The sequence below is a fragment of the Erigeron canadensis genome, chromosome 6 (assembly GCF_010389155.1).
Source record: "Erigeron canadensis isolate Cc75 chromosome 6, C_canadensis_v1, whole genome shotgun sequence".
NCBI lineage: Eukaryota > Viridiplantae > Streptophyta > Magnoliopsida > Asterales > Asteraceae > Erigeron > Erigeron canadensis.
This window is the reverse complement of record NC_057766.1, coordinates 2,180,408-2,200,162: the sequence shown is the minus strand read 5'-3', so window position 1 is coordinate 2,200,162 and position 19,755 is coordinate 2,180,408. Positions and strand designations below refer to the sequence as shown.

The 19,755-nt window shown below is 32.0% G+C and overlaps 2 protein-coding genes across 3 annotated transcripts; one reads left to right on the top strand and one right to left on the bottom strand.

The window, feature by feature from the left end:
* Window positions 1-551: 551 nt before the first annotated feature.
* On the top strand, window positions 552-9,386 carry LOC122605681 (enoyl-CoA hydratase 2, peroxisomal). Of its 2 annotated transcripts, XM_043778634.1 has the most exons (12): window positions 552-661; window positions 813-889; window positions 1,912-1,934; window positions 2,041-2,146; window positions 2,881-2,951; window positions 3,041-3,113; window positions 3,561-3,600; window positions 4,010-4,082; window positions 4,477-4,624; window positions 5,280-5,350; window positions 7,143-7,316; window positions 9,102-9,386. In XM_043778634.1, the coding sequence occupies exons 2-12, from the start codon at window positions 827-829 to the stop codon at window positions 9,190-9,192; spliced, it is 933 nt and encodes a 310-aa protein (XP_043634569.1). In that variant the 5' UTR covers window positions 552-661; window positions 813-826; the 3' UTR covers window positions 9,193-9,386. The 2 variants fall into 2 exon arrangements, with proteins under 2 accessions (XP_043634569.1, XP_043634570.1); XM_043778635.1 differs by lacking the exon at window positions 552-661 and having other exon boundaries at window positions 694-889.
* A 1,988-nt stretch (window positions 9,387-11,374) lies between these two features.
* On the bottom strand, window positions 11,375-14,538 carry LOC122602874 (golgin subfamily A member 6-like protein 22). Its single transcript, XM_043775482.1, has 2 exons — window positions 14,258-14,538; window positions 11,375-13,647 (listed from the first exon to the last, which is right to left on the bottom strand). Exons 1-2 carry the CDS (start codon window positions 14,360-14,362, stop codon window positions 11,611-11,613), a joined length of 2,142 nt encoding a protein of 713 aa, XP_043631417.1. The 5' UTR covers window positions 14,363-14,538; the 3' UTR covers window positions 11,375-11,610.
* Between the last annotated feature and the right edge of the window lie 5,217 nt (window positions 14,539-19,755).

Genomic DNA, 19,755 nt, shown 5'->3' with positions numbered 1-19,755 from the left:
AAAACAAGATACTAGGAAATTAATTAAATGTCAAAACTATAAAAAGGGGTTAATTTCTTTTACCTTAAAATAATTGGGGTGTTACACATATAGTTAGATAATGATAAATCAACCTAATTGTTGTGTCTAAAGATATGCCTAATAGTAAGATGATGACATGTGGACAAATGAGGGACCAAAATTGGAAAGAGAATTAGTGGAATTCACATGTCAAATTCTTAAGGTTTTAGGTTGATTTTTAGGCATATGAGTTACATTAATCATTTTCCTATCAAGAGAGGTTTAAAAAGTTTCAAGATATGATTAAATACTTATAAGATAAATAGATAAAGTTTGTGTTGATTTACTAATTAAACATTTTAAGGATACTGATGAAGTTTATATGCACCATCAAAACGAGATATGAATTTCTACATGGTTGTCCATTTTTACATGAATTGCCCCCAAGTTTGTGTTGCTGTTGAGTATTGGGCCGTGTATTGCCCCCAAGTTACTTTGGGCCCTATTGTATCCTATCCTATCCTATCTATGATTCTATTATAGTATTCGTACAGTATATACACCGTATATAATACGAATCTTCTAAATTATAAATTATAAAAGCAAAATACAATCTTCTTGTATTTTATACTATATAGAAAGGAAATCGCTACTGTATTTGGTTAGCTTCCTGTCTTTAGCTCATTCTTTCTTAATTCTTACTAATATATACATATTTGTTCAATTAAAATCGTATAAATTTATATATCTATATATTGTACTGTAATAATCAATCAATCTATCTATAACTATCTTCTGGTATTTGTAATTAGCAAAAAGAGGAACCATGAGTGACCAACAAGATTCCGTAATGAATCCAGAGCTTATTATCAATCACAAATTCCCACAGGTATTTTTTTATTATTTTATTTTATTTTTTGCTACCTACTTGTATAAGCATAACTGATTTAGAAGTTAAGTATTACCGAAAGTAAAGTAAGATTAAACTGTTTAATTCTTATTAGAAGCTGTTGCCGAAACCACGAAAATACCAATTCTATCTTAACAAGTATATATGTATGACCACGATCAAACTTATATTTGCGACGCCTGATCGAACTTATGCTTGAGAGATGTGTGTTGAGAGCATTTACTTGCCCACTGTCAATTAACTTCTAAATCACTAACAGAAGATTAAGTGATAAACATTTTTTAAAAAAGTAATTGGATAGGAACCCACCATTTGGCACCCACTAATCCCCGGGTTAGGCTAGTGTCCTGGTGAATCTCAGCCACTTAATAATCCCTTGATTATCTCAAGTTTGCCTTTGTCAAGACTCGAACCCAGGATCCCCCGGGAAGTGGCGGCTGGTGGCCACTGGGCTATTATCCAGTGGTTAAGTGATAAACATTTTACCGCTATCAAATCTTATAACTAATTGTATATGGAGTGACACTTGCTCATGTCAATTGGCACATTTAACCACACTCTCGATATTTGTACGATGGGTTGATTTTGTGGATAGCTTTGACAAAATGCGTAATGGAAAAACGCAGTAGCAAGTCCGTTAGATCAGCTTGTCGGATCATTTATGTAACTTTTTGGGTCTCCAAACTTATACAGCCGTCTCGTGGAACTATCGTTTTTGGTTGGCATAGTAAACATTGGTTATGATTTGAAAAATGGCACATGTAAAAATGCAATAAATTATTTCACTGAGAATCTTCTTGATTTCTGTTTTTTGATCAGGTGGTGGTTTTCATCAACCATTTTTCTTATCATATCGGATCAAATATTAAATTATCACTTTAATGCATGCTATGTATAGTGCTAGTGCTGCTCTATACTTGTAGAAAAGTTAAATTGAAAGTTGTTGAACCAGTGTATATAATGTCAACTTTTTAATTCGAATCTGTCCTATTTTGTTGCAGACGACACACACCTATAGTGAAAGGTAGGCTGAAGATTAATGACAATATATGTACTATTTACCTGTTGATACAATCTTGAAGTCGGATTCTTACTTTCGCTCATCACTTCCTTTCCTTTCATCTAAACAGAGATGTTGCACTATATGCCCTCGGGATTGGAGCATGTGCCAAAGATGCATTAGATGAGAAGGAGCTCAAATATCTGTATCATGAAGATGGGCAACAATCTATCCAGGTGTGTCAGATTGGATATGCTTTCTTTTTTAATCTTTCATAATGGTTTATTAGTATATCCAAACATGTACGTATAACCAGATCCAGTAACAAATTGGCATATGTGGTCTACTGATGAGAAAAAAAAAGAAGTTAGAGTAAAAAAAAAGTGTATGTCTTGAAAAACTTCAGGCTACGTCTTTTGATTAGTAGAGATGGTCAAAAAAGGGAGGGTCGGTCAAAATGGATACATTTTTTTGCACAGGTTGTCGCCTAGCGCTGGAAATGAAACACTTGTTCTCGAAGAGTCTTAAGGTTTTTTATATATATGTGTGTCACATATGGTTGCAAAAGATATATATTATTTTAACAATAATCTAAGTTTTCTAAATAAAATGTTTTAGAATATTTAATTGGTTAAATGCTCTCTGGGCGACTTTCGCCCCGTTCTTATTTAAGTTGTTTACTATGTCACCAGTTTGACTCATCATAAATAAAATAATTTGAAATGATCTATTCGTATGTAAACCTGATTAGTAATCATGGATCCATCTGTTGCAACTTGCAACCTATCTGAGGTTGAAACATTCATTGCAGGCTCTATAGTCTCATATATGTTTCCATATCTTATTGAAAGAATGGTTTATGCAGATAAGCATTGAGTTCTTAAGTCTAAACGATGCACCTCATGCCTTACCTTTTTAATTATGTTATGCTTCTTTTTTTTTTTTTTTTAATTTTAATCTTTGTGTGTAGGTGTTTCCAACGTTTGCTGCTTTATTTACCATGGGGCTAATGTCTAAAATTGGGGAGTTGCCAGGATTTATGTAAGTGACGATTATTTATTACCAAAATATTATCTATTTCACATCCTTGAGTTGGCTCTTACCTAAAGCTTGTTCTAACATGCTTTCAGGTATGATCCACGCCTTCTTTTACATGGGCAACAGTATATTGAGATTTATAAGCCTTTACCTTCTAATTGTGTGGTGAGAATCTAGTCTGCAATTTCTTCATTCTAGTATAGCTGTTTATTGTAACAGGCTGTGAAAGTTCTAGTTCATGCAAGTAATGTATTGGGTGGGATCAGCTTGACATGCCAGCAATTTTTTCTGTTCATGAATATTTTTGTTTTTGAATATGTTTACAAAGTATTATTAATTAAAATGATCCAATACCTTATGAATGAAGCAAATCAGGAGGTTCTTAACATTTGAGTTTTTCTTGGAAAGCTTTAATATGTTTAGCACGTTTTGTTTTCTATTATATGTTTAGTTTTACCTTTATGTGTTTGACCTGTTACCAATACTGTAACTCAAGTTGAACTGTTCTTACATTGATGGGTTAAAATTGTCATGTCAAGTTAGTAATCAGTTTGTTGTCGCTATGTTCGTTTTGCTGTTAACCTTTATCCTTACTGTTCCTTTCTCTCTCAGCTTCTGAACAAGGCGAGCATTGTTGGATTGCATGATAAAGGTTTGTTGGCTTATCAGAAACTGGATATTTCACTTGATCCACCCGTTGCAAAATAATAGAATCAGTTGATCCAAACTTAATATTAGACTCCCAACTTTTTTGGCCACACATTTTGTAAGTTTCAGTTAAAGTCAAGTAAAAGGTGTTAATATTTTGAACATGTTGACTTTTTGAGATGGCACTAACAACTGGTTAGTGCTACGAAACTAAAGATCACCTGAAGTTGAAATTTTAGAAGTTTTTACAGGGCAAAACCTTTTACATGAAATGGAAATTGGAATAAAGTTGATAACCTTTAATGTACCTTTGATAAAAAGTAGGGAAGATCAGCATTAACAATATATATTCTTAGGTCATAGATAAAGTTGAAACTTCTTCAGTAATAAATTCTTTCATTTTTTTTGAATAGGCAAGGCTACAATTCTTGAGATTGAAGTTTTGAGTTATGTAAAAGAGACTGGTGAACCACTATGCATGAACAGGTTAGTACTCGTTGATTGACAGAGGGGGTAATTTTTCCATTTCTGGGTAAATTGGTCAGTTTGGGTTTATTTTTCTTCTAACTGGTCAAATGGGTAAACGTAGAAGACCCAAATAAAATTAAAGTGGTTCAAAATGGAATTTATATAAAATCTCGTAATGTTGTAATTATCTAGTTCTAATTATGATATTATTTATGAAATTATATAAAGAAAAGAAAAAAATTGTTTCTGCATTTAGCCGTCACCTGACCCACCCATTTTGCTTCAACAATCATTAAAAGTTTCTGCATTTTGGTCATCACCTGACCCACCCATTCTGCCAAATCTATTGATTGTATTTAGTAATAATGTGTGTATCAGTATGATCTGTTTGACACAGCTAGTGTTTTCTCAGAACAACGGTTTATTTGAGGGGTGCTGGTGGCTTCTCAAAATCATCTCAACCATATTCATTTTCCAAGTATCCGAGGGATCAGACAACTTCAAAAACTCCAAAGACTCAACCATTTGTAGTACATGAGGAATGTACTCAGCCACCACAGGTGTTTAAGCCTAGTCACTGCCGAATTTGTGAACACTAACAGTGTGATATTTATAATCAAGCTGTTTATATAGTAATTCTCACGGCATGTTGTATAATAATGCTATAAAATATAAAAGGAGACTGAAACCAAAAAAAATATACTGGATTCTGTTAATTTTTGAAGATAGAAGTCTAAAACGTTGTTTAAGGTTTAGAAATGAAGAACACTAGTTTGATTCATTTCAGTTCTCTTTTTGAATCAGACACTCAATATAGTTACATAGCATATCAGCATGTACCCCAAAGATAATTAGTTTGGCGCTGTCTCAATTTGACTATCGTGTTTGTCCGTCCAGACCAAGTTTTGCACAACTTTAAACTTCCCTGTTTCTCCAAATCTGACTTATATGGTCATAACTAATATAAAATAAGAATAAGAATCAGGTCTTGCCAAACACTCTTGATTTTGCAACTTCAAACAACCAAAAGCACTTCATACACACATCGAAGCGTCCCTCTGAATTATCTGTCGAGCAAAGTGTCTTTTCTTTCTATATGAGTACTGGCACATGTATTTAGGGATTGGCTAACAATCCTTATCTGCTTATCATGGTTGATGCCAAGTCTTTTATTGGGTGTAAGTTTCATGACACCTAAGTTCTTTTGTTATGCAGGCACTGCTATACAGGCTTTCTGGTGATTACAACCCTTTGCATTCAGATCCTAAGATTGCAGAAGTTGCAGGGTATGTGCTTAGCTTCATAGATGTTGCCAGTTGCATTATTTTGTTTATTTTAGAGGTGAAAAGAATGGGCGGGTTGGATAAGGCAAGGGGTTGAAATGGGTCATATGAAAAGTGGCCAGGTTACCGCTTACTTTCCGATCCTATCTGTAGATTACTCTAAATAGTTAATGTGTTAAATGTTGTTGAAAGTATTAGGATCAATAATATCACATTTTCAAGTAAAACATTTTTAGGTGGGGGTTTTTGTAAGTATTCAAATTCACTTTGCATGACTTTAGACTCATTTAAATTCTGATAGCCGTTACTATTTTAGCTAATTTTATTTACTCATTTGGCCACATAGATGGATTCTAGAACCTCAAACTTTCCGTAAATGTGTCAATACTGTGATATGAACAAACAAGCTAAACAGCAAAACACGATTGAATAACACAAACAAAGCCAACGGAAGTCGGCTGTAACAATCAAATGATAGTCTGGATAGGCTCCAGTAGCCTGCTGTCTGGATTAATGTCCCAGCGGCCCTAAGTTCCTAAGAACAATTAATTAAAAGACTCCACGACCTAAACAATTGGCTATCAACCTTATTTAAAGAACCACCAGACAAAGCCCTAACTTGTCCACCAAGACATTACTATAATTAATTAACTAATTATAAAACTGACACTTAACCCCTGACTTTCTTTCTATTGTAACTTCAGATCTATATCATACCGCTGGCTGTATTTTTATATTACTATAACTTTTTGTTAGTGAACTCATGTGTTTATTATCCTTAAGGTCTTTGTGCTATAAACTTGAACTCTTTGGGGTATAAAAGAATACCCATATAGATGATCAGTTTCTTAGCATGTTTTTTATTCCAAGCAGGGGTAAAATGGTCAACAATAGTCGTAGGAACATATAGTTGAACATCTTTTTTCATCAAAAGGTGGATGAAAGATATATCCATTTACTAATCTTCATACCTTAAAAAGTCCAGACTTCATTCTAATTAAGTGACCTCTTCGGCTCTTCACCAATTGACCACTTAAATAAAATATCGATAGCCTTAATTGGCAGGCTGTTTAGCATGTCAAATCGAGTTCGTGTTAAGGCAATCTCTTTAGTAGGGCAAAACAGGACTGGTCGGGTTGACATGCCTACAATTTTTATTTTTATTTTGAACAGCAGAGACATGCCTACAATTTTATATCCAGTTATTTGGAATTTGTGGATAGTTGGTCTCTTAGTTATGATTACACGAAGGTACTATTTAAAAAGTACTATACTGTTTTAGATAAAGAAATTTAGGAGGTTGTAAGCATTTGAGTACACTTTTGGTGACTTTTGACTTGTTAGATTTCTTTGACTTTCTCATTTTCAGCTAGGTATCTTAATTTTATGCATTTAATGTACTGAATTTAAAGTTAACCCATTTTTAGGTAAATGGATCAAAATTGTCTCGTTTAGTTATCACTCATAAGATACTTGTTTTGTTGAGGATATTATATATATGAATAGTATGCAAACAATTCTTCTGAACTATATGTTTAGTCAAATGTTCCATTTGTATGGGATGGGGGGAGTGCTAATTTTTCAACTTCGATGACTGCACATTATACGGAGCCAGCACATTCTTGAAGTGGGTTCATAATTTACAAATCGATTGTTATTTACAGTTACAATTGTTTCGTTAGAATCCATCATCACTTATGGTTTTTCATCTTGTTATACTTATTGAGCATCTGTTGTAACTTATGCAAGTTTATGCTATTTCTTGCACCTATTATTTACTTGACTACTCGTGAAGGTTTTCACGTCCGATACTTCACGGGCTGTGCACCCTAGGCTTTGCTGTTAGGGCTATCGTCAAAACTATCTGCAATGGAGATGCAAATCTTGTTAAAGCCATTTCGGGCAGATTTCTGTTGCATGTTTATCCTGGTGAAACATTAGTCACTGAAATGTGGCTTGAAGGCTCCAGGTATTGTATTCTTTAATTTATTAGAGCGGCAAAATGGGTATGTGGGGCTGGTTGGGTAATGGTCAATCCTTTCACATTTTTGTCCATTTTATGTTCTTGGTAAATGGAAACTGTATTATTAAAATAACTAGATTATTTTCATCTCTAGAAGTATTTAGACGAAAACCTGAGTTTCAATTCTGTGGCTATTATATCTCGTAGTCTCATCATCTTTTATCCACTGGCTATGTTAAACTTTGAGTAAAATAAGTACATAGTTTTTTCAGACGAAATGACTATTTCTGAAAATAGAAGAAATTGCAAAGTTCGGTGGTTTTAGTGCATATTTCTAAGTATAGTTGTTTTGCATCACAAATACAATGATTGAAAACATACATACTTAATGCGATAAGCTTGACGTAGATAGGAAAAATTAGGTGTCAAGAGAGGTGGGTTTGATAACGGCTTAAAACAGGTTTGGGAAATAATAAGAAACTTTGTATGTCAACTTCCATTGACCCACTAACACCATTTTGTATAAATTTCGGAGGTTGTAAGCATTTACATATGTTAGATTATAAGCATATAATCATACATATAATCACGAGTAAGCGCAACGGAAGAATCGAAACATATATGCAATCAAATTAATTAACAAAGAATAGAATTGAGATGTGTACCTTATGCAAAGCTCCAATAAATATTATTATTATTATTATTATTATTATTATTATTATTATTATTATGATTTAGGGTTTAAAGCAAAACCCCTTTACGATCGCACATTAGACACCTCTCATACCGTATGCTAATACCCCGATCACAAACCGAACAACCCTTTGTTACTATCCCTATAAGTCGAACCGAAGCAAAACACGAATTGAGATGCGTACCTTATGCAAAGCTCCAATAAATATTATTATTATTATTATTATTATTATTATTATTATTATTATTATTATTATTATTATTATTATTATTATTATTATGATTTAGGGTTTAAAGCAAAACCCCTTTACGATCGCACATTAGACACCTCTCATACCGTATGCTAATACCCCGATCACAAACCGAACAACCCTTTGTTACTATCCCTATAAGTCGAACCGAAGCAAAACACGAAACCCTTTTCTTTGCTACCTACGGCCGAACCAAGAAGAGAGGGAGAAAGAGGAGAGAATTAATGTGTGAATGAATGAGAAAAACCCTTGAATTAAGCCCTCTATATATAGGGAATAATTAGGGTTTAATGACTTGGTGACCAAGTTAATCAAGGCCCCAAAAAAGCCCCTCAAAACCGCCCCCCCCCCCCCCCCCCCCCATTAGGTAATTAGGGTCCAACACTAATTTCCTAATTTCACATTTAATCCTCCTCTTTAATTAATTAAATACAATTAACCCTTTAATTTAGTTTAATTAATCATTTCGTGATCAAACTAATTAATGTATTACTTTAATATACTAATTAATAATATAGAGTTACCGTGTCATTTCGTGTGACCCCGTAGGCTTAAATTATTTCCGGACATGCGATAATAATATGATCACACTCCAACAACATGTACTCCAGAAACTATACTATCAAGAGAGAAACTCTTTCTCCAGTAATGTGATTCAGGGGGTTGTAACTTTTAAGCATTTACATGTACTTAACACAAATGTCTATCTCTTTGATCTCTTTTTGAGATTGCTAATCTTTTTAATTTTACTGATTTGACCCATTAGAGATAAGTATAACCTAAATTGACCCATTTTTAGGTATATGGGTAGAAATATTTCTGTCTAACTGAGAATCGAATTTTGCAGAGTTTTATTTCAGACAAAGGTTAAAGAAAGAAATAGAGCAGTGCTTGCTGGATTTGTGGACCTCAATCGTTCAAGATTATCATCTCTGTGAGTTCTTGCGAAGAAAGTACTTCCATTAGCTGCTTTTAAAACATACAAAGTATAGATGTTTGACAATCTTGTATTATGCGGTGCATGTGTTGTTATTATGTAGACAATTGGTTGTGTACAAACATAATAATGAATCTTTAGTGATCTGTGATCATTGAGGATGTAAAAGTTATATAAGATATGATTCTGTGGACACTTGTTAGTGGCATTATGCTTTATCGTTATTACAAGGAGGGTTGATCAGTTGGAAAACCCTTGTCTTTGGAAACGGAGGTCAAGGGTTCGATCCTCACTCCCTGCAAAATGGCCCTAGGTCTTTTGGAACAGTCTCTTTACCTTTGGATATGGGTAAGACTGTTTATATCTCACCTTCTCATACCTCGTGAAGACGGAATTCGGTAACCACTGATTTGTTTTAATATGTGTATTGGCTCAAAACAGGACTGAGAAGTAACAGCAAGTACTTTAGGATTCACTTTTGGATTCAGGAGTCAAGAAGCATCTACATCTTTGGAAACTTGACATATATACATATCTGATTAGCTGATATATGATTTAAGTTAGTTTAGGAGACGAGGGACTTCTTTAGGTGATGATTAGTGAGATACCTGTTAAGAGTGTTGGGGGCTAAAGCTTATGACATTCCAGGTGTTGTATGCTATCTGACTGACTTGGCCATACGACAAATATGTTTTTTTGTTATTTTCACGGCGAAGGATATTTGCCCGATATGTTTTGGTATTTTTTTCTTCGGTATCTAATGATCAAGCCGTGTCAAATGACTATCTGATGATGAAATTAAACCCCGTCATGTACACACTTCTTTCAACCTTATATCAGAAAATCTACTCCAATTTTGCATGTCTCGTTTTTTCTTCCAGCCATATGAACTTTCCCCCTACATTTATCCATTCCTTATGCACGATTAGAGGTGAACAAAAACCGGTTTCTACCCAACCCGACTTGAAACCGAACCCGAACCGTTTTTTCGGTCAATGGAACCAAAACTGGGTTTGACCCAACCCGATCCGGTTTGAAACCGGTTTGGGGTCAAACTTTGACCAGTTATTGATCGGGTTTGACTCGGTTTTTTTGACCAAAAACCGAACCTGATCCGAACTCAACCCGGTTTCTAACCGAAAATAAAACCCGAAAACCCAAACCGGTTTGTAACCGCCGGGTTGGGTCAAACCCGAACCGGTTTGGGTCAAACCCGGTTGTTGACCAGTTTCGGGTTCGGTTTCGTTTTCGGGTTCGGGTTCCAACCCAGTTTTTTTGTACACCGCTATGCATGATGCTTGCCTCAAAGGCTCAAACTTGAACGTTATGGTAATTTAATCATGGTACCTTAAAAACAAACAACCGAGGCACAACATTTTCGTTACTCCTGTATAAGAAATTTCTGAGAAGATATTTGAAAATTTCATGCGAGTTAAATATGTTAGAGCTATACTACTGGCGAACAATTAATGATAATGTCATTGCTAAATTAAAAGGTAAATTTTTTTTTTCTTTTTAATTTTGATGGACATTTTTTTGATGGATCGTTCTATTCAAGCCCTTTACTAATGTGTATGTTAGATTTTATAGAAAATAATGAAAGATTCCTCATCATTGTTTTGTAAAGTTTATTATATTAAACAAATAAAAGATATGGTTTTTTATTATATAAATATATGTTTAAAGGACAAAAATACATTAGAAAAACATGTTACAAGAAGAAGGAATCATATGGAGGGCACCAAAATTGAGAAACATAATGATGGATCGAATAGCAAACTAGAGATCAATTGTATCTTTTCTGCAATTAATAAATTACTTTTTAAAGTTTTTTTTATATATATTTTACAATCAAGTGGTCAGTAGGCAATAATATCAAGTACCTGCGGAGTGACTTTATACCCATATGATTCAATGAATAGATTTGGAATCAATCAATTATTTTCTTTTAATACAATTATAAGGGTGACAATTATATATATCACAAATTTGCTATTAGTATGTAGTAATTTATAAGTAGTTATTTTTAAAAGCTATCAAGAACTTTAGCCTTGTATCAATGCATACGTTCCTTTCAACCGGATGTTTTTTGAAGTTCTTTTAGAATTAAGTGTGTATTTGTAAGTCAAAACCAACAATAAATGAATTTGAAATGAAACTCTAAACTAATGCAAATTTAGAGATAAAAAAAAAGAGCAAAATTTATTCAGTGTACAAACTTAACAGACTTTACACAATAATACAATTATGCGAACTTGACATAAAACACAAACAATACTCTTCATGAATCATGCACAAATATTATATCTAAGTACATAAAAATTTACTAGAATCAAAATGCAAAATAACAAACACAATAAAATTGAAAAATAATCATCAACACCAAACCAAACAAATAAATTAGGAAATTTTTATTCTTTCAGTAATGCGCCTTTTCTTTCTTTTCTTCACTCTTTGAATGATGATGTCCATGTAGCTTATCCTTAATCTTTTCAAAGATACCCTTCTTCTCCTTATGTTCGACTTCGACGGTGGCATATTCTTTATGTGACACTACCGGATGTGGTGGTGGTGCGACAACACAATCCTCATCGACGACCTCTTCGATGTATACCTTCTTCTCTTGTTCACAAGTTTCTTTCTCATGCTTTTTTATCTTCTCGAACTCTTTCTCTTCTTTCTCCTCTGCTTTTTTCTCTTTGTGCTCCTCAACTTTCTTTTCAATCTTCACCTTGTCTTCAGCAATTTTGCCCTTAAGTTCTTCTGTTTTATATTCAACATGTTCCTTCAAATCTTCTATCTTTTCTTTGATTTTCTCTTTATCTTCTTCCACTTTACAATCAATTGTTTCTTTGAGTTCTTCTATTTTGTACTTGGCCTCCTCTATATCATCCTTAAGTTTTTCCTTAAGTTCCTCCTTTTTGTATTCCTCTTTATATTCTCTTTCTTTGATTTTCTCCTTGACCTCTTCTTCTTTACACTCTACTTCTTTTTTGAGTTCTTCTACTTTCTCCTCAACTTTCTCCTTAATCTCGTCCACTTTACATTCGACTTTCTCTTTAAGTTCTTCTACTTCGTACTTAGCCTCCTCAATTTTTTCATGAAGTTTTTCCTTGTGCTCTTCATGTTTATATTTGGCTTCGTATTCTTTTTCTTTTATATCTTCTTTAGCTTCTTCCAACTCACACTCGATCTTTTCCTTAAGTTCTTCATTTTTGTACTTTCGCTCCTCTACTTTATACTCCATTTTTTCTTCCAATTCTTCTATTTTCTCATCAACTTTCTCTTTCTCGACTTCTACTTTACACTCGACCTTCTCCTTGAGTTCTTCTAGTTTGAGTTTAGCCTCATCCACTTCATCCTTGATATTTTCTTTGTGCTCTTCAATTTTGTGCTTAACCTCATACTCAAAATCCTTGATTTTTTCTTTCACTTCTTCTACTTCACATTCAACTTTTTCTTTCAACTCCTCTTCTTTGTACTTACCCTCATCCACTTTTTCTTCAAATTTTTCTTTGATTTCTTCGATTTTTTCCACTAGCTTCTCTTTATCTTCTTCCACTTTACACTCGACATTTTCTTTGAAGTCCTCTAATTTGTACTTGATCTCTTCTACTTCTTCCTTGATTTTTTCCTTATGCTCTTCGTTTTTGTATTTGACCTCGTATTCCTTTTCCTTGATTTCTTCTTTGGCTTCTTCTACTTCACACTCAATCTTTTCCTTGAGTTCTTCTATTTTCTCATCGACTTTTTCTTTAACCTGTTCAGTTTTACACTCAACGTTCTCCTTGAACTCTTCTATATTGTACTTCACTTCCTCTGCTTCTTCTTTAAGTTTTTCTTTGTGCTCTTCGTGTTTGTATTTGTTCTCATATTCCTTTTCTTTGATTTCCTCCTTGGCCTCTTCCACTTCACACTCAATCTTTTCCTCGAGTTTCTCCTTTTTGTACTTGACCTCATCTACTTTATACTCTATTTTTTCTTCAAGCTCTTCGATTTTCTCTTTTATCTTTTCTTTATCCTCCTCTACTTCACATTCGACCTCCTTTTTAAGTTCTTCAATTTTGTGTTTGGCCTCGTGTAGTTCTTCCTTGAGTTTTTCCTTGTGCTCTTCATGTTTGTAGTTGGCCTCATATTCTTTTTCTTTGATTTCCTCTTTTGCCTCTTCTACTTCACACTCAATCTCTTTCTTGAGTTCTTCTTTCTTGTACTTGGCCTCTTCCATCTTTTCTTCAATTTTCTCTTTAAGTTCTTCTATCTTTTCCTCGATTTTCACTTTATCCTCTTCCACCTTGCGTTCGACATGCTCCTCAAGCTTGTCTATTTTGTGCTTAGCCTCATGTACCTTTTCTGCAACTTTCTCCTTCTCCTCTTCGATCTTATCATCTAACTTTTCCTTCTCCTCTTCAATCTTTTCCTTCAACTCATGTTTCTTCTCTTCATGAGCATACTCTGACTGCAAAATATATCCCAAAAAAGTATGGTTTGTTTTAGATTAAAACTTGAGATGAAAGAATAAGACAAATTAACATATATACGACATAATATAAATCATATAATGTTAAAATAAATCATATATAAGCAAATTCATATAAACTAGCTAGTTTAGTTATATATAAGCAAATTCATAAAAAAAAAAAAATAGATTCTACCGTTTAAGCTAGCCAGCAAGCATGGATTGGCTTATAATTAGCTAAATTTAAAAGATTGATTTAATTATATATGTAGTGTATCTATTTTTATAAGTATATATTAAATTGTATTATGTATTTATATTAACTTGCAGTTTGTATAATTACATAATCCTAGAAGAAACTAGCTAGCTAGAGTATAATGAATAATTAACATGGAGTAATAACCAATAATGCAACTTATTTACGGATGCATATATGAGATCATGGTAATTACTAATTAAACTTGTGTCATTATAGTACTATGCATACGTACTTACATGCATATATGCACATATATATATATACACATAGACACATATATACGTACTTGCATAGTTGCATGCATATGTGTGTTCTTAGCTAGCTATATATTTGCTCGAAATGAAAACTTACGTTTTTGCAATCGTTTTCGGGCAAGATCACCACCTCGACGACTTTGACGGTTTCACAGTACTCTTCGGTCTTAGGTGCTTGATGGTAAACTGAACTGTCAGCCATGAGATCTCACAAGAACTAAACACACCAAATATATATGGGAGAAATTAAGAACAATAGCAAATTAACCACACAGTAACTATATGTCGTACGTACGTACGTGACAAATTCGTTTTTTTTTTTTTTTTTTGTAATGAATAAAATGAGAGAGCTAAGACTTAATTTGAAATTATGAATATGAATTAATTAATGGTTGTGTAAATTGAGGGAAGAAGCAATGAGTGTTTATATAGGAGAATTTCACGCGTAAATGATGCGACTAGGATTGAAAGTAGTATATAAAATACATTGTAAATAAAATAAAGAAATGAAGGGTGGGGTTGGCATGTATTGGTGGAAAAAAGCCAAACTGTAAAGTTGTAAAGCAATTGGCGGTGTTTTCTTTTGAAATTCCTTAATTTAAACTTAACTTGCAGCTCAATCCACGCGCCTAGTATTATGTTTAATTACTACGTGAGTATATAAATGTACAATCTTATCCACCATTCCATCCTGATTACATTACATATATGATTATGTAGAACGTACTTTGGCTTATTTATGCATTAATTAATCGATCCTTGTGGATAATCGATCCAGGAGTTTTTTACTCATTGAAGAGGACTATATTTAAATAAATTATAAAAAGATGAAGATTCTCTAAAGTTACTCCTAACTTTATAGATAAAAATTCTCTAAATTGCTTTCATTGAGAGTAATATATTACTCTATATAAAACTCAAAAAATCTTCGAACAGACTATAAAAAATTCCTCACGTTTAATTTGCATCTATCGGGATGCTTGGCACCCCTAGCCCCCCTTATCTCTCCTCCGAATCGATCCACTATCGGATCCGTAGTAATCGATCCACAATATGAGAGTGAAATTAAATCAGCATGCATGATTAAAAGAGAAATGAATGTGTTATAAATTACAATCACTGACTTTCGTTTTTATATATATTGTATGTTCCCCACAACTTTGGGTTATAAATTTATAATATCTAATTACCATAACAAACAAGAAATTACTAATGACACCAAAATAGATTCTCTTCTTTTAGATCTTTCTCATTAAAATGTATTATTATTATTTTTTTCTGAAAAGGTAAATCCGTAAATAAATTTTGCTAAAAAACTCATGTCGCGATTCGACAGCCATAGGTCTGGCATACGTTATCTTAACCGGGTCGACGTTAAAAAGTTCTCTCGAAACAAAAAGACCTATTTCAAATACTCGATGGCCTCCTTACTAATCTGTGCGCTCGAAGGCAGAACGATTAATAGAGGTAAACCATTTGCCTTCTCCATGATTCAAACGTAACGTTACTAGGGCCAAACACTTCATTAGGGGCCACTGAAATTTCTATTATTTCATTTCATTTTAAATGTCTATCTTAAAATACTTAAGTAATCTATAAATTAACGGATTAGCTAGTTAGTAGTTTTATTATTCTCTTCTGCATGTATCCTTTTCAAATTTATATATGGAAATTATAAGTATCATTATCTATTCAATTTTTAATAAATAATGATCCATAACTTATATTTTTCAAGCATATACCATAAGATCGATGCATTAGATGTATTTTAAGATATCGGACTATACAATATCAAGAACCATATTTGGCCGTTGCTAATATTATATGTGGTGGACAAATTAAATCATCACCTATTTTTCTTTATATATATTGCAAGTACAAACAAATGCGTTCAATGTATTAGGTTTTGCATTGTCAATCCTAGCTTGCTAGTGGGAGAAAACAAATACAAATCATGATGCAGGAATAGGAATTGTAACATGTAGGGTTGAGTAGTATATTTGTTTTTCTTTTAAAACTATTATATTAACGATCAATTAGTTTAAAGACTAGACGACTTCTAACAACTTTGTATAATAATTATACTTTGTTTAACTACCGATACATTTGAATATTTATCATATCGTATATATATAGTGACGTAACCGGGAATTTATGTGTAAGTCACGGGCCGTTTATGTTGTCGTTGGATCAATTAACATTGAACTAAATTAATAAATAAAAGTAGTATGTCAAAATTATAGAGTTTTATAGGCATCGTAAAAGGCTACGTTTCCATAATAATTTATCACTGGTAATCACTTGTTTTGAAAGACATGATGATTTTTTTTTAATATAATTAATTAATTATATGGATAACCGTTATAAATATATTTTAGTGGCTAGACATAAGAATACTGTCATATTCTTAAAAAAAATACTAGCATGTTACCCGCGCAATGCGGCAGTAATGACAGTGATAAAGGTCTGATGGTGGCGACGATGGAGGCGGCGTCGAATGGCTTAGGTTGATTTACACGTAAATTATGTAAACTTAGTGAAAAATATTTTAAAAGATAATAGTTTATTGTGTAAATTAGTTCATTAAAAGCAATTAGGTAATTTCTTAGTATTTCATTTAGTAAAGGAATAAAGATTCATTAAGGGTAAATTACTCATTTTCAAACTCTCCTTTTTTCTAACTTTTTCAACCACATGGTATAATTTTTATAATGTGGTAAAGATGGTTGTATTGGCTAGTGAAAAAGGTCGTAATCTGTCATTGTAAAATTATCATTTGATCTAAATGAAATATTTTATTTTTATCGGCCATGTATAGTATGGGAAATACATCTCTTTATAGGTAATTATTATACTAATTTATCAAGTATACAGACACTAATAATTTGTCTAAGTATATAGCCAGATTGAAAATTTTGATGTTTACACTTATATGATCGATAGTTAAAGTTCAAAGAAAAGAAAAACAATAATCTTATGAAAATTCTATATTTGAATCTTAGCCATCATTTCATATGTCAACACCAAATTTTAAAAATATTAATGGATTTATCATTTAATCATATGTATCATTATTCTCGGCTAATCGGTACATCCGTACATAAAATAGATGTATAAACATTGGGCTTACTATCATCAATCCATATAAATTAAAATGGAAAATCTTTTTCTGAGTTTCGAGGTCTTCTAAGTATTATTGTTAAATGGGAGATGAATGGAGCCAAGTTTGAATACTTTAGAATTTTGATATCAAGATAGATAACTAATAATTGTTGACCTATAAAATAACGTATGATTAAAGTTATCCATTAAACATGTATGGATTCTAATTAACATTATAATCATTTCACTTGTAATACTTTTATATTTTTAAGGTAATCTTTAAACTCGTGAGTTAGATATATTAACTATTTTAATTTCCATTATTCTTTGTAAAAATAATTAATTAAATGTCTTATTATTCATAAAAGGTCTCAAATTCAAAATATTATAAGTTTGTTGGTCTGATCAAAATTATATGACTGAAATTGTTAAAAATAACTTGAATAACAAACCTCATCTGTTTATAGAAGCTTTTTAAGACATTACAAATGAGACGGGATACTATTATAAATGTTTTTGAAACCGGATTTAACAATGAACCGACTACAGTATATTTTATCGGTAGTCAGATCGGTTAAATGGAGTTGAATTTGGAACCAAAAAATTTTTACATTTTTAAGCTTATACACAACATAAGTTTAATAATATTAGATTTTAATAACAAACAATTAAAGATAACCAAGCTCTAAAACAATAATCTATAGCTAAACTAGCAAGTTTTAATTTCTAAACCAATAATTTAAAAGCAAACCGCATAAAGAGAAAGAAAAAATTAACAAAAGAAACGAATAGATCGATCTCGATTCAATTTAGTTCACCCGATTTTGGTCGGTTTGATACAACTCATTGTCAACATAAAAATAGTCTTCTTTAAACCGATAATATGAAATTTTTAAACAATGAGGCGGCGGGTTTTATATGCTTGAGAAGAAAAAAGTATGAGGAGACGCTGTCACGCATTATCACATATGTCATTGCCACGTTGGACGCCACGTGAAGTCCACATAAACCAGGGACCCACACACCGAATTGCATCTCCAAATTTGCATAATGGAGCAGGTAGAATGATACGTCCTTGCTCGCGTGTCTGGCGGCTTGATGTACATATACATCTTATTATATCACCAACTCCTCTAAAATGTATGCGTAGCCAATTGTCGTTTTTTGTTCTTTTGGGCTGGGACCCCAATTGAACTATCCTTTTTCAATATTGAATGATGTAGGTCGGTTTGACCAATATTTTAGCTTTCCCGTTTCCTTAACAATAACAGTTCATAAAGCTGAGTGGATGGGTTTTTTCCCCCTATGATTCTATGGATACAATGGTGAACATCCCGGTTTTATTTTTGAAATCGAGAGTTTAAATTCTAGATCCAAGTTATATCTGGAATATATCTATTACTATTATTCTAATAAAAAAGTAGTCTTCCAAACATTATAAGTCATTACTTTTAACTTAAAGCTCTTTTTAAAAATTGACACATAAGATTTATTCTATGTGTAATTTTGATATTTTTTTATAATTATATATATAAACCCAATAAAAATAAAAACGTATACAAAATTAATAAGAGAAATCAAGTACTAAAAATAAAAAAATAAATCCCTTTCATAAAAGTGTGACTACCTTATTTTCAAGGTTTATTTATTGTTATTTTTCTTTTTAATTTTTTGGTAACTTGATACATGGAAAGAATATCAAGGTTTATTTATTGTTATTTTCCTTTTTATTTTTTTATTTTATTGATTCATTTTGTAGATTTTATATGGATTTACATAGATACAAATAGATTATTTTTTATGAAGAATATAGTAAGGGTGTCAAGACATAATGTTCTCATTGCTTTCGGCCATTATCTAATTATATGTTCTATTTAGTTTAGAATTATCATGCAATACATAAGATGTTTAAGCCTTGACAATTGAGGATATGATCAACTTTGGAATGTATCAAAGCAAGGCATCATTTGTGTTTCTATGGAAGAAAACCGGGTAGTAAGAATTTCTAATGAATTAGTTTTCCGTTGAACAACAATAATTAATAACCGCATGTAAAAGACCTATATGTATAAACATTAATCGGAAAGATGGATAGATATATTTGTAAAATAACATAGATTAAAAGGAATCTTAATAGGATTAGGAAATTAATAAGTATTACAAAATGTAATCAAATGAGAATAGTCGCCCAATATATTTCTTTTTTCTTAAATCTCTGTATATCATTTAATGATTCACAAAATAAACTAATTATATATCACTCACAAATAAATATGTCAATTGATAGATTATGTATCTAAATCTAAATCTACATTTATATAATATCTATATTCATATTTATAATAACTAACCTATTAAGTCTTTCCAAACCTCACTTTAAATGCAATAATTATTTAAATTATATTTATCAAAAATTTAAAATTTAAATATACTTTATTTAATCGGTCAAATATAACCTTAAATATATTTTAAATTTGCCAAAATATTTCTCAA

Excerpts from the sequence above, each read along its gene's own strand:
- LOC122605681 (XM_043778634.1), top strand. The coding sequence starts at position 827 with ATGAGTGACCAACAAGATTCCGTAATGAATCCAGAGCTTATTATCAAT. Across the intron at positions 3,601-4,009 it reads TGTTGGATTGCATGATAAAG|GCAAGGCTACAATTCTTGAG; the intron begins GTTTGTTGGCTT and ends TTTTTTGAATAG. Across the intron at positions 7,317-9,101 it reads ATGTGGCTTGAAGGCTCCAG|AGTTTTATTTCAGACAAAGG; the intron begins GTATTGTATTCT and ends CGAATTTTGCAG.
- LOC122602874 (XM_043775482.1), bottom strand. The coding sequence starts at position 14,362 with ATGGCTGACAGTTCAGTTTACCATCAAGCACCTAAGACCGAAGAGTAC. Across the intron at positions 13,648-14,257 it reads CCGAAAACGATTGCAAAAAC|TCAGAGTATGCTCATGAAGA; the intron begins GTAAGTTTTCAT and ends TATATTTTGCAG.